The 14885-nt window shown below is 36.8% G+C and overlaps 1 protein-coding gene across 1 annotated transcript in view; it reads right to left on the bottom strand.

Moving 5' to 3' along the window:
* Positions 1-14885, bottom strand: part of LOC311292545 (uncharacterized protein) — a 67814-nt gene that overhangs the window by 26643 nt on the left and 26286 nt on the right. Inside the window, exon 4 of the mRNA XM_084412269.1 lies at positions 8929-9102. Coding sequence (XP_084268395.1) covers positions 8929-9102 — 174 coding nt within the window. The remainder of the gene's footprint in view (positions 1-8928; positions 9103-14885) is intronic.

Raw genomic sequence — 14885 nt, 5'->3', positions numbered from 1 at the left:
AGCAGAAGCCTAATGGCTTCATCTCGTCGGTATCAACAGAAGATAAGCTTGATTGGTGTGGACCCATATCAAATAGACCCAATAGCCTTAAGTAAAGATCCGTCCTTATTGCCAGCCGTTCTCTCACGCATTCACCGTGAGACACACGCAATTGACACTTTTCACACGCTCTCACGCCACACATCCATTTTCTCACGCACAGAAAAATCGCGAAGCAAAGAGGACACGGAGACCGACAGACTAGACAGAGCAGGTTAGTTATGATATAAAAAAATCTCAGCTCTCAGATTCTGTCACTTTTTTATTACGAAATTCAAACAATAAATAAATACAGTTTTGGCGCTTGTAAATGTGACGCGACAGATCCCTGGCGGCACGTGAACCGATCATCTCTAGCTAGTGAATAAACACTAATGAACAATGTTGAAAGATACAGTACAACTTACCAAAATGTATATTCCTCATACATAATATCGATCAATCAATCAAACAAAGTGTCAAATGATCAGAGGTGGGTAGAGTATCCAAAAACTGTACTCAAGTAAAAGTACAAGTACTTATAGAAATATTTACTCAAAGTAAAAGTAAAAGTAATAATCTTAATAGTTACTTGAGTAAGAGTAAAAAAGTATCCAATGAAAAAACTAGTTTTAGTAACGAGTTACTAGTTACTTCGGATCATATATATACATATATATATATGGGTGGTTGACATATTTGGCTAAAAAAAAGTTTTTTTTACAAATCTCAAATGTAAGTCATGGAACTCATTGGGTTCTACCAACTCTTATATTTCCAAATATATATGTGGTCTTGTAGATTTTGTCCTAAAATTTACATTTATTCACTAGTTTACTGTCTTAGTGACTAAAAATGTCATATGGTGTGACATGAATGTTATTGTGTATTAAATTAAAAAGGGGTATAATGTGATAATGTAAGTCAATTTATCCTGATTCTTTATCATTACTATATAAAAGTATAGCATTTCTTATGTGCAAATATGTTACATTTTGCATTATTTTACTTTATCATCACTCATAGACAGACGTTTACTTGTAATATTTCAATATACTTCAAATCAATTTGGGAATACCTTGTTATAAAAATACCACAATGCTTGTAACCTTTGCTGGGACTATTTCCCATCTGTCACATTGATGATTTTATGATTAATAACCAAAAAGCCTTAATATCTTTCAAAATTCTGAATGTCACACCAAATGGCATGGTGTCACGCCATATGATGTCACACCACACAACAATCCGTATGCAAAAATATGTATTAGCTGAATTTAACAAACAACCCAACCTAGTTTGACAAGTGAATCATTGTTTCAGTTACAGCAAAAATCACAAAATTGTTTAAAACAGTGAGTTCTGCTCAAAGTAGCAAAGAATCATATGTTTGTAACACATTCATTAATCCACTTACTGTATTCATTTGATGTTGCACTTTTTATTTTAATCTGCTGAATATTAACTACATGAATTCTAATAATCTTTATAGTAGATCATTGAATTTGTTTATTTATTTAATGCATAAATTCATTTCAAAATGAGGATGAGTAAAACAATGACCGAACAGCAAGCTGATGTATCATTTCCTTGTTCTTTCTTTATTCGCATTATCTCGCCTTCTACTGAAATCTACCTCAAACTGAAAAAATAAATAAATAAATAAAGGGAAACATTTGAGTGACAAAATGCTGTAGTTTAACATGGATTCAGCTTGAAAATGGGATAGTAGGGATTCACCAAATTGAGTTGGTGTATAGATATTAAATGTGTACATAATATAGTATCAAAATGTGTTAAAAGGACGAAATATTCGATAAACTTAACTATTAGATATAAAATATGTATCTAAGAGCATTATTTACGTATTTAAATGCAATTCATATCATATAGTGGGACAAAATAATCATATGGTGTGACAAGAAAACCCTGTCACACCTTATGATTTTGTGTCACACTATATGAGGTTTCATGTACTTAGCATGACATTAAGCAATGTGCTTTTATGCAAACATGCTAGAACCATGCTAACTACAATATGACAATATAGTTTTGAAGGTAATTTTGACTGAAAAGTAATTTCATTTGGGCATTTTTGTGTAAAATGAGTCACACCAAAAGACAGCGCAAAAGGGAACTAAAGCAGGAGTGCCGGATATAGTTGATTTTTTTTTAAACATGAAGAGAGAAAACTCGCATTGTAACTTTCAGTGTCCTTCTGAGGTGTTGTTCTTCCTCCTGAAAGGAGGAGGACCCACACACCCCAAAGGTCTCCAAACAATTGCCCGTTTAAAAAAAGGAATATGGCGTCACACCTAATGATATCCATTTTCGGGACAAAATGTTTTAGTTAAGGGCAGCTTCAAAATATTATGCCTGAACTTTTAGTCAAGCAGACTCACAAGTAGACATCTGGGATATCAATATATGATTGAATAAACAGAAAATGAATTCATTTTCTTGTTTTTATTCAAAATCCAAATTTGTGAAATGTGCTTGGGACAGTCACGCCATATGAGTTTATTCTGGTTTGGCTGAAAATTGTGAAAAAATGGAAGATTAAACCCATGAATGCTCTGTATGTCCATATATAACAGCACTTTCTGAAAAATATCACCACAGTTTTTGATATATTTTTCTATAATTTACTTAACATTGACACATTGGACCAAGAAAAGGCCATGTCATGTCAACCACCCACATATATATATATATATATATATATATTAGGGCCGTGACATTAACGCGTTAATTTCGATTAATTAATCTGAGAAAAAATAACGCGTTAAAAAAAATAACGCAGATTAATCCATTCCGTATTGACCTTTGAACCTGGAGCCGTTCTATGAAGGAGGGAGACGAGAACGCGCTGGCGCTGCCTGGATCATTGATTGGAACATTTAGCCTACTTATAAAAAACAGCCGGCATTTCAACGTTGATTCACCGGTGAACGTAGGGACCAAGGTCGAATCAATGTTCGATTGTGCAAAACGAATCAACGTTGAAATCGTGACGTTGTTTCATTGTTGATTTCGTGACGTTGTTTCACCGTCTCTTCTTTCAATATGGGTGAATAAAGATTGTATGTCGACGTTGTTGAACCAATGATGAATTATGCTTCGGTTTTGCAAATTGAATCAACGTTGATATCGTGACGTTGTTTCACCGTATTACCTTTCATCATGGGATAATGAGTCATGACAATGCTGACTGAATTTGTGATTAACTGTACACTAAAATATTGTTAACTGACAAATTACTTGCAGCAATGGCTTAATTAAACACATTTAATAAAAATATAACACATGCTCAAGATTGTAAAACAAGTTTTATTCTGAAAAAACTAAAGTCTAAAAATACTTTCTAAAACAGATGAAAAACATCTCAAACTTTAAATTTCAGCATTTTCGAAGTAATGTTAAAAACCTGTAAAGCAAGTGTAAATAATGTTTATAATTTAATGTTTAATATCAAATGTATAATTTAATAATGTTCAATAATTTAATAATGTTCAATTGTATTGTATTGATTATTTGCTAGGCACAATTATTTCAATGCTCACCCTTTGAACATTTGAACATTATTTCAATAACATGTTCAACACAATTATTTTTAATTGATTGACAGCCCTAATTTATATGCAATTAAAATGCGATTAATTTCGATTAATTAATTACAAAGCCTCTAATTAATTAGATTAATTTTTTATTCTATTCTATTATTATCATAAGTAGCTATCTTTGCAACAAAAACAGAAGAGAGGCGTAAGCATTATTTCTGCCATCTGTATAGCCCGAAAATCATTGCCTGTCCGCTGGTTTGTATAATAGTAACTTATACAACTACATTTGGATAACTAGATGTACCGCATGGCGGTACAAAATATGACCGCCGCTCAGGCCTGCACTGGCTTTCCACAAAAATAAATGACGTGGAGCAATTTGGCTGTATTGCGTGTTTATGTATATACCTAAAAAAAGTAGTAGTATGTGCATGTCTGTCTGTGTGTGTGTGTGTGTGTGTGTGTATGTGTGTGTGTGTGTGTGTGTGCGCATGTGTGTTTGTGTGTGTGTGTGTCTGTGCATGTGGATTTGTATGTGTGTGTATGGGTGTGTGTCTGTGCGTGTGGATGTCAGTGTGTGTGCATGGTTGCGTTTGTTTGTATTCCTGCATGTGTGTGTGTGACAGTATCATCCTAAACCAGCAACCCTTCGCTCAACAGCACCATCTACAGGCCGATGAGTGTACAATCACTAAATGTGCACATAAATGAATTTATTTTATACCCCCCCATTGATGAAATTCTACGAAACTTAGCATACCCCCAGAGGATGTCAAGTTAATCATACACATGAAATATGGTGCAGTTCTGAACATCTCAACTGAAGATAGGGGCGATTAAAGCAGAATAATATTGAATTTTCATTTTTTATGGGAGGGGCGCAAATCACAAATGAGTGATTATGGGCTAGGTTGATGTGGGCCCTTAAGACCAACATACCATAAAAATTTCTTCATCCTCGGTTCCACGGTTCAGGTAGTTATTTAGGAAAAACTGCATTTTTTGGGTTTGGGGGGGCCCAGCGCGGGGGGGGAGTGGCCCCCGGGGACCAAACGAAATTTTTCCGTAAAAGTCTAGTGGGGCTACATGCCCACCAAATTTCATGTTCCCCGGTGTTTCGGTGTCCCTGGTATCGTTGACGGAAAATTCAGTAGATTGACAAAAAAAAAAAAAAAAAAAAACCTTTGACAATCCCTATATGACCGCTTTCGCTAGCTACGCTAGCGGCGGTCATAATTAGAAAAAGTCGAAATAAAGTGAATCTGCAGAGTGTTGCATTCAAAGGCATGTGACACAGAGAAGAAAGAGTTAAAACTCTTCACATGTGCTCGCGCTCATGACTGCTACTTAACATCTTAAAAATAAAAAAATAAAAAAAATAAAAAATACATCGACGGATCTTCTTCTGTCTGTTCTCCAAAATATAATCAAATGTATATTTCTGCAAGCATGTTTAAACTGGTTAACTGTGTCTACGGCAGGCAAAGGTATTCGTTTTCAAGTCGAGTTCGCACGCCACTGCGCAACAATACACACACACTACCGCGGGATGGCGGGTGTTCATAAACTGTGAACAATGGTAGCTTATTTAATGTAGAAATTAATGTATATGTCCAAAAAACGGGTAATGTCATACTTTCTAGTAGTGCTTTAGAGGCGTAATAATCTGTTTGGTTGTAAAATGTATTACCTGAGTGAAATGAAATTGAATATATCGTCCTGTGGAATCATTCATTCACAGACAGCTTACGAAGATGTTCAACTAATAAAGATCTTCATCGCTGGCAAAAATATGATACATTTGAAGATTTGCTCTCACTTGACTGTACTGTAGGTCCACGGCCACTTCATCTAACGCTCTTGATGTCCTTAAATCTTCCTGTTACGACTCCGAGTCGAGTGTGAATTGAAATCGCTTCAGACGATTCAGTGCGTGCAGGAACTGAACAGATCATTCAAACTGATTCGCGGACCGATTTAGACAGATCTGCCAACTTGTTTGATGAAGTCTTTGAACAGAATCGACTCAAAAGAGTGATTCATTTGTGAATTGAGTAGGCCTATCGCTCAAGCCCAGAAAAAAAGATACAGCGCGCTTGGAATAAACTACGCATTTAACACATATTGCATTAAAATAAAGTAACAAGAGGAACGTCGCCCAACGTAACGAAGTAAAAGTACAGTTTTTTCATTAGAAATGTACTCGAGTTAAAGTAAAAGTACCCACATTTAAATCTACTCTTAAAAGTAAAAATTTTCCAAAAAAGTACTCATGTAAATGTAACGAAGTAAATGTACTTCGTTACTACCCACCTCTGCAAATGATATTATAACCTCTCTAGATAGCAAAAAGTCATGTGCTGCTTTATTTGTCGATTTATCAAAAGCTTTCGATTCTGTAGATCATAAATTATTGTTACAGAGACTCAGGTTTATTGGCCTTAGTGAAGCAGCTTTAAATTGGTTCGAAAATTATCTTTCAGATCGTACTCAATGTGTGTCCGTGGAAAACTACAATTCACCATTCGTACAAGTTAATACTGGGGTTCCTCAACGATCCGTTTTATCCCCTCTTTTATTCTCTATTTATATCAACGATCTTGGTCATGAAAACGATTCCGCTAAATTACACTTGTACAGGGCTCTAGACTAACTTTTTGCCTTGGTTGCACTGGTGCGCCTAACTTTTTTATTTAGGTGCACCAGCACAAAATTTGGGTGCACCCAAATTTTTCCTTGGCTCACGTCACCTTTAACGCCACAATTTCAAGGTAACCTTTTTATCACGCTCTATATACATTCATATATAATATGTAAATGATTGTAAACAAGAATAAGGTGTAGGTAAATACTTTTTTTTTATGTGAAGTACAATTATACTGTATATAAAAAAAATTAAAAAAAATTAAATAAAAAAAAGTTTAAAGTGCTTCACTGAGCTGCCAAACTAACTATTTTGAGTAGGCTCTACCTCCGTCTCTGAGGTACTTTCCAGCATTCAGTAATAAAAGTGTACATTGTACGTAAGGTGCTCGGCAGTGATCAAAAAGGATTTAACTTAAACAGTGAATTTTGAATCTCTTCTTGTAAACTGGATTTGGAAGGCAATAAAATCATAGACTTACCCCTGTAAATGTTGAAAATACCGTACGACCATGAGAGAAACAATAGCCGTCTGAATAGGGCTCAACTGGCAGTGCTTTCACTGGCCTTTGAAAGCTCTCCGCGGACGGCGCGTCTTTTAGCACAACTATTCGCTGTATCGCTGCCATAGTTTGAGCAAACTCCCCACCACAATCATTCCCTTTAAATAGACTCCTGAGCCTTTACTGCATTAGTGTTGTCACGATACCAAAATTATTGTTTCAATACCGATACCAAGTCAAGTATTGCGATTTCGATACTTTCTCGATACTTTTCCTGAAAAGGGAGAAACACTCTCAAATATCATTCCTGTGCTTTATTTTAAACCGGGACAACATTCTAATCATATAACACACTAATAAATGAACATATGAACAGCAGATATATTAAACATTTGAACAAAATATGAAATATAATAAATAAATTAGAGCAATGACATTCAAGGTAAATTTTTTTATAAATTTAGCAGCATTATCTCATTTATCATAAGAAACATAAGAGTTACCAGTAATAACATTGATTCTGAACTTTGAATAAAAATATGAACAGTGATTTTATTAAACAATGTTTAATATTGGTAACATATATTGGTGATATATTTTACGTATGGGGAGAGAGTTGTGGAAGGCCTATACTTCATGTTAAACATAAATATATAGCAGCAAAGACAACGTCGGCAGTGTTGACGCAAAATAGGCTACAGAATAATTCGTTCTGTATTGAGAGGTGCAATATTTGAAAATCGATAATTTTTTTTAAATTACATTTATATTGTATTTATGTCAAAAGAGACTTTCAAACATCAAAATGTCATTTATTAATATGTATTCGTGTCAAAATGACATAGAAATATCTTTTCCTATTCTAGTTTGCCTGGGAACGCTTCCAACTTGCGTGACGCGTGAAAAATAGGCGTCGGTTCTATTTCTAGCATGCACGCGTTTTCCGCGCGTCTCGAGCTGCGCCCAGACGCGTGTGTCACGCAGGCAGTTAACATGGGAGCCAAAATAAAAACGGACACGCCACGCAGCCAGTGTGTCGCCGGCCGGAACGCGGTCATTCTTAGAAGTATCGATACTAATAAATGTAGGAATCGTGACGTTTTTAATTTCCGATTGACTTTAGAAGTATCGGTGCACCGTGCAACAGAGCAAGGTAGGCAAAGTACTATGTCACTCCTCGCGTCATCTTTTTCTACGAGTCGTGGACCACTTGTGCTCGCACATGCAGCCATCTCGCTGTAACGTTAGTGTTTTGTCACATGACACTGACAGCGGCAGGTTCTTTGCTGCGTGCGTCAGCAAAACTCCATAGGGAGTTTTTTTTTTTGTATCGATACTGATAAGTTTAGGTATCGTGACGTTTTTAATTTCCGAGTATCGCGATACTTTTGAAGTATCGGTACACCGTGCAACACTATACTGCATATTGGTTTGCCAGCTGATGTACCTTTGGATAATGTAATTAAAAAGCTAACAACAATCAATGTAATGACTATTTTATTCTTTGCATGAAAACACTTGAATTAGCCTGTTGCACTGTGTGTATTACAACTTATATTCGTATAGACGGTCAACAGTGATAAGGTGAAGCTAAGAGTGGTTCAGACCAACCTTCCGAACGCATGACTTACAGAAGGTGTACTGAACTAAGAACGTTTCGGCAAACACGTATTAATGATAAGGTACAGCTTAAGGTATAACTTAAGAATGACGTAGCGTTAAGAAGGATTCGAGAAATGCAGCCATGATCATATCACCCCTGTATTAAGATGCATTGGTTGCCAGTTTATTTTAGAATTAATTTTAAGATTTTTTTTTTTATTTTTTTTTTATGTTTACATGGTACAGCCCCTCCGTATATTGCGGATTCAGGAGCAGAAGTCAAAGAGACTTTTACAATCTCAGTCACAAAATATTTTAGTTGTTCCGAGAACGAATCTGAACACAAGAGGGGACGGCACCGAGGTTATGGATCAGTCTATCACAATATATCAGATTAGCATCTACCCTTAGTGAGCTCAAAAGACATTTAAAAACATATTTCTTTACGTTAGCTTTTGATCGTACATGAGTGTCGAGGTACTGTTGTCACAGGTGTTGGTTTTAAGAGTTTGAAGATGGTTTAGGTGTATTTAAGACTCCTCAGAGTCTGTGGGTCTTTATCTGTGAGTAGGTATTTTGCATATTCTGTAGATACTAACTGTAGTTTCTCCAGCTTGAATTGTGGGATCATCAGTAGATCACTGAGGTTTTTCACTCCAGAGTCTCCTAGTGTATTCCCGCTCAGGTCCAGCTCTCTCAGGTGTGACGGGTTTGATCTCAGAGCTGAAGTCAGGATGAGACTCTGTTTCTCTGTAATACTGCATCTATTCAGACTGAAGACAGAAAGAGAAAATGACTCAGATCTATGATGATCAACTAACGTGTTCATCTTCATCCAGCAGACTTTTGCTGACAAATAAACAGGGATATCAAGGTAAAGGTCACATGGAGAAAGACTACACATTGTTCATTTAAATATACTACCAACATTGTAACAATACAAAGGTTGAAAGCGTTGATGTATTTATGTTTACACATTCATGTCATATAATTTTTAAAGGGTCATGAAACCCCGAAACACATTTTTTGATGACGTGACGCGTGACCTTTCCAACGTGATGATGTAATACGTGGCACATCTCAGAGATGGTACAAGACGGGCATTTGTGGTTAAAAACTATATTTATATATATAAACCAAAATACAGCGAATAGCCTTCTTGGTGCGCCTACTTTTGAAAGTCAACATTTAGATCATGTGAACAAAGTTAAATGCATTATAAAGGCCTGGGTCACTTTGGAATAAATCACGTGTTTCATGATAAAAAAAATGTGACTTTAGTTTACAGTCCGGTAAATACAGCAGGTTATAGTAAATTATTTCACAGACCCCCTGGCACTCGAGGACTGAAAGCCTCAGAAGAAAGCCCTGTCGAGGCTCTTCCCCGGTGCGGGTCGTGTCGAGCCATTAGTCTGGGTGTTTGATGAGGAAAAGATTAAATGTAGTAGTTGCAATAAACGCGTTATGAATCTGCACAACTGCAGCAGCGGAGGACTTTTATTCTGCTGAGCGGATCTGAGGAAGAACTGATGACGGGACAGTTTGATCTTCGGCTGACAAATCAGAGGAAAGGAGCGTTTCAATCCTGCCCACGTGTAGAAATCGATATTCAAGCTGTTCATAAATGTTTCTACCGGAGAACGAAAAGCGAAAAATCAAGCTGAATACTTTTGAAAAAATTAAAACAAAAAAGGAACCGTTTTCTCGTTTTTCTACTTTCAATATTAAATAAAAAAACGAATGAACATTTCCTTTCATTTCATTTCCTATTTGGACTGGAATAACGAGAAATGAAAAAAGACGGATCGTTTATACGTTTTTTTTCGTTTAGTTTAATAAACGGAAAATGAGATTCCGGCCTGATTTCTAATTTTTCGTTTGTGGTTTACAAATCGGTTTATGGCTTTGATAATTCGTTCGCACATGTGAGAGATCGCAAGCCATAGGCTACAAATCCGTGTATCATTCGTTCAGTCGTTTTTTATTTCATATTGAAAGTAGAAAAAAATAGAAAACGGTTCCTTTTTCGATTTTTCATTTTTTCCAAAAAAACGAAAAACAAGAATTCAGCTTGATTTTTCACTTTTCGTTCTGAGGTAGAAAAATGAATGAACAGCTTGAATATTCGATTTCTACACGTGGGCGGGAATGAAACGACCCTTTTCTCTGATTTGTCAGCCGAAGATCAAACTGTCCCGTCATCAGTTCTTCCTCAGTTCTGCACTGCAGAATAAGAGTCCTCCGTTGTGTGGATTCTTAACGCGTTTATTGCAACTTTTTCATATTTTTTCCATCAACCAGACTAACGAATGTCTCGACACAACCCGTACTAGGGAATAGACTAGACAGGGCTTTCTTCTTTGTAGATTCACCTGCTTAGCATCAGCTAGTTATGCAGGGTAAATGACGGCTGTTAGCCTACCATGGTGTCCTCGCCCAGTTTTTTTTTTTAAATAATAAATGAAGATATAAATTAATATAATTAGTTGTAAATTAAATATTTTTTAACACTAATACAAAAAGAAAAGAATAATGCATTGACTATATAATAGGCCTATATTAACGTAAACGCATGAATTGTCATTCAGACTGACTAACAACCGGAGAACAGAGGAACAACAGAGATACATACTCTTCTGAGTTTTATAATGTAGGCCTTGTGTTTTATTCAAATTTATTCATTTATATCCCAAAGATGTGCGCTTGTGCGCAGTCCACCGGGTCATGTTGAGAGGGAAGCAAACGCATTTTATTATTAGCCTATTCAGAAATAGTGTAAAAGACCGGTAAATAAAATACAACAGTAACATTATAAACACTATTAATAACATACCCACTGCGCAATGTGACGTCGTAGTGACGTCATTTTCATGTAATTTTTGGACGTCCAAATTTGGTCCATTGAAGGGGTTGTTTTGTAACGCCAGGCGACGTCTTTTTTCGACGTCTTCCGCACGTCATTTTTCGACGTCTTCCGCACGTCATTTTTCGACGTCCATCCACAAAAGTTTGTTTACAATAAATCGCGCTCAGTGCTCTCAAACAAAACAGCGGCTTCTTACACACACACACACACACACACACACACACACACACACACACACACACACACACACACACACACACACACACACACACACACACACACACACACACACACACACACACACACCTTGCTTTACCTGGGATTCGAACTCGTGATCATCTGCTCCACGTGCCAACGCTCTACTGTTTGAGCTACAGAGAGAGTGATATAATTTGTGTTATAAGATGTCCAGAATTGGTCATGGACCGACGGACCCAATATAGACATGATCTGCACGTCTATCCGACGTCCAATGTTTAGGATATGTCTGTGCGTATTTTACTTCCCCTTACTGTAGCCTATGTCAAATCTTTAAATGAGGCTATTCAGAAAACAACAAGAATGAAAAATAAGTAGCCACGTATAATACAAATATAACCTAATAGCTTATAAAAATTGCCTATTGTGTCCTTTATTATAAACAACATTTAGCCTATTTTAAAAGCCAAGCCTAAACAAATGTATTTGGACCGAATGAGAGATGCGCGAAACCAACGTCGGTACAGTTTCAGTTTCGATTCAAAGTTTCCATATTTGCAATGTAACATTTGGATGCTAACTAGTAATGTAAAGAAGGCTTTATACTTCAGCCGAGTCCCATATACACGTATAGGCTAAATCATCATCTTCACAGCAAGGGAAATGAGTTTGGAATAACAGCAAGTAGCCTACTGTGCGGCACAGCCTTTATATTGTACAACAGACCAATTAAATTAAGCAGAATAACTTTTTATATGTTTGGTTGACTGTGTTTTATTTTAATAATGAACAGGCTGCAATGTTAGCCATGCCAGAAGTGACTGATAATAGCCTAGAGATGCTGTGTGAGCGAGCGATGCGCCGGCGACATCACTTGGATTTGTTGCTCAGCAGGGGAAATAATAATATTCTGTCGTTTAATACTCTGTCATTCGAAACAGTAACATTTATATTTTTATTTGTGTACATTCAAAATGACTACAAAATGTCATGCCTTTGGAAAATAAAGAAAACAATATGATGCGCTGCTTTAGCGCGTCTCAGTCTCCTTGAACATCTTTCTGGCGCACACCAAAAATGAACCAAAATAGAGTGAATAGCCTTCTGACGCACCTACTTTTCAAAGTCAACATTTAGATTATTTTAAGTAAAATGCATTAGCCTATATAATCACTTGAGAATAAAACACAGCGTGGTTCATGATAAAAAAACAAAAAAAACGTGACTTTACAGTTCGGAAATAGGAAAATAGCAAACCCCTGGCACTTGAGAACTCCTGGTCTACACAGAAGAAAGCCCTGTCTAGTGTTTTTCCCAGTACGGGTTGTGTCGAGCCATGTTAGTCTGGTTATTTGATGAAAAAAAAAAAGATGAAATGTAGTTGCAATAAACGCGTTAAGAATCACAACGCGAGGACTCTTATTCTGCAGTGCAGAACTGAGGAAGAACTGATGACGGGACAGTTTGATCTTCGGCTGACAAATCAAATGAAAGGGGCGTTTCATTCCCACCCACGTGTAAAATTCGAATATTCCAGCTGTTTATACATTTTTCTACATCAGAACGAAAAACGAAAACTCAAGCTGAATTCTTGTTTTTCGTTGTTTTGGAAAAAATGAAAATCGAAAAAGGAACTGTTTTCTCATTTTTCTACTTTCAATATTAAATAAAAAAACGACTGAACGAATGATACACGGATTGCTACAATATGCTGACATGGAATTTGGTGTTTTATATATGTATAGCCTATTTAAGAGCAATGATTTGGGAAGTAGGTCCTTCCTGTGTGTCATTGTCCCATTGAAAAATGCAATGAAAATATTTTATATGATATGGATAAAGTAAAATGTTTTACTGTAGCCTATTATTGTATGGGCAACAAGGATTGGATTTATTTTTGGGACAAAATATGTAACAGAGAGCAATCCTATGGATGACTTTTGGGGGTGGGGTTGTGTGTGTTTTGGGTGAGCATTCCCCAATGTGGATGTGTTAACGTGTTGTCGCTCTCAAATCATGTTCAGGTTTGGTTGCATGCATTGTTGTGAAGATAAATAACATTTTGCACATTCCATTTTAAGTGAAGCATCGCAGCAGCACTAATTGTGTTCCAGCAACATATTTCTGCATCAAATGTCAGCGAGTGGTGCAAAAGCTTATTAAAGTGGGATGTGAGTGTGCCGTACGGACTCTTATTCTGGCTGTCCTGAAGACGAAGCGGTTTGACCAATCAGATGAAAGGGCCGTTTCAGCTCCGCCCACATGTGCGAACGAAATATCAAAGCCATAAACCAATTTGTAAACCACAAACGAAAAATTTGAAATCAAGCTGGAATCTCATTTTCCGTTTATTAAACATCCCATGACATGAAATTTTCACTTTCTGAGGTTTTTTAACATTAATATGAGTTCCCCTAGCCTGTATATGGTCCCCAAGTTTCTAGAAATTTTAATCGGTGTAAATGGAGCTTTTGCTATCTGTCTCTGCCTTTGATAAAATGGAAGCTCAATCGGGCTGATCTTGAATCTCCTCCTTATGACGTTATAAGGAGAAATGTTACCTCCCCTTTCTCTGCTTTGCCCGCCCAGAGAATATTTCCCTCCCATGAGAAAATGAAAATTTTGCATGTCTGCGGCAAACATTTCACCGAGGGCTGTTTCGTCAACTTGGGTTAGTACAGAGCTGGGCTTTCTGAACGTCTGAAACGCAGAGCTGCCAACTCTCACGCATTCACCGTGAGACACACGCGACTGACACTTTTCACACCACACAAACATTTTCTCACGCACAGAAGAATCGCGAAGCAAAGAGGACACGGAGACCGACAGACTAGACAGAGCAGGTTACTTTATGAAATTAAAAGTTCATTTTCAGGTTCTGTCAATTTTATTACGAAATTCAAACAATAAATACAGTTTTGGCGCATGTAAATGTGACGTGACAGATTCCTAGCGCACATGAATCGATCATCTCTACTAGCTAATAGTAAAACATCACGAACACTGTTGAAAGATACAGTAGGCTACAACTTACCGAAATGTATAGTCAATATTAAATTAAATTACAATAATTGAATTGAAATAATAAAAAAGCGTAGCGTACCAGAAATTGTACCATGTAAACATTGTAACATGTTGTCACTAAACCAGGGCCGGCGCTAGCTATAGGCAGAGCAGGAGATTGCCTAGGGCCTAGGGCTATGAGGAGGGGCCTCCATAACCGTAACATCCCCTATATATATAGTCCACCAGTCAAGACGGGCAGAAATACTAGCCTCATTGTTCATTGGATATTGTTGAATTGTCACTCATCTGCAGTTAAACCAATTAATGTTTCCATTTCAAAGCGGGTGCCGGCTTCTGAAAGTTTGTGTAACGAACGCATCCATCAGGTGCTGCGAAGCAAAAGCCTAAACAGGCACGCAAATAAAGGATCTCATATCTATGGGTCTATCTTCTAAATTCTGCTGATGATTAGATTATACCCTGACA

Source organism: Rutilus rutilus, assembly GCF_951802725.1.
Source record: "Rutilus rutilus genome assembly, chromosome: 6".
In the NCBI taxonomy this organism is placed as follows: Eukaryota; Metazoa; Chordata; class Actinopteri; order Cypriniformes; family Leuciscidae; genus Rutilus; species Rutilus rutilus.
The sequence above is the reverse complement of the archived record's forward strand: the minus strand, read 5'-3'. Positions and strand labels throughout refer to the sequence as shown.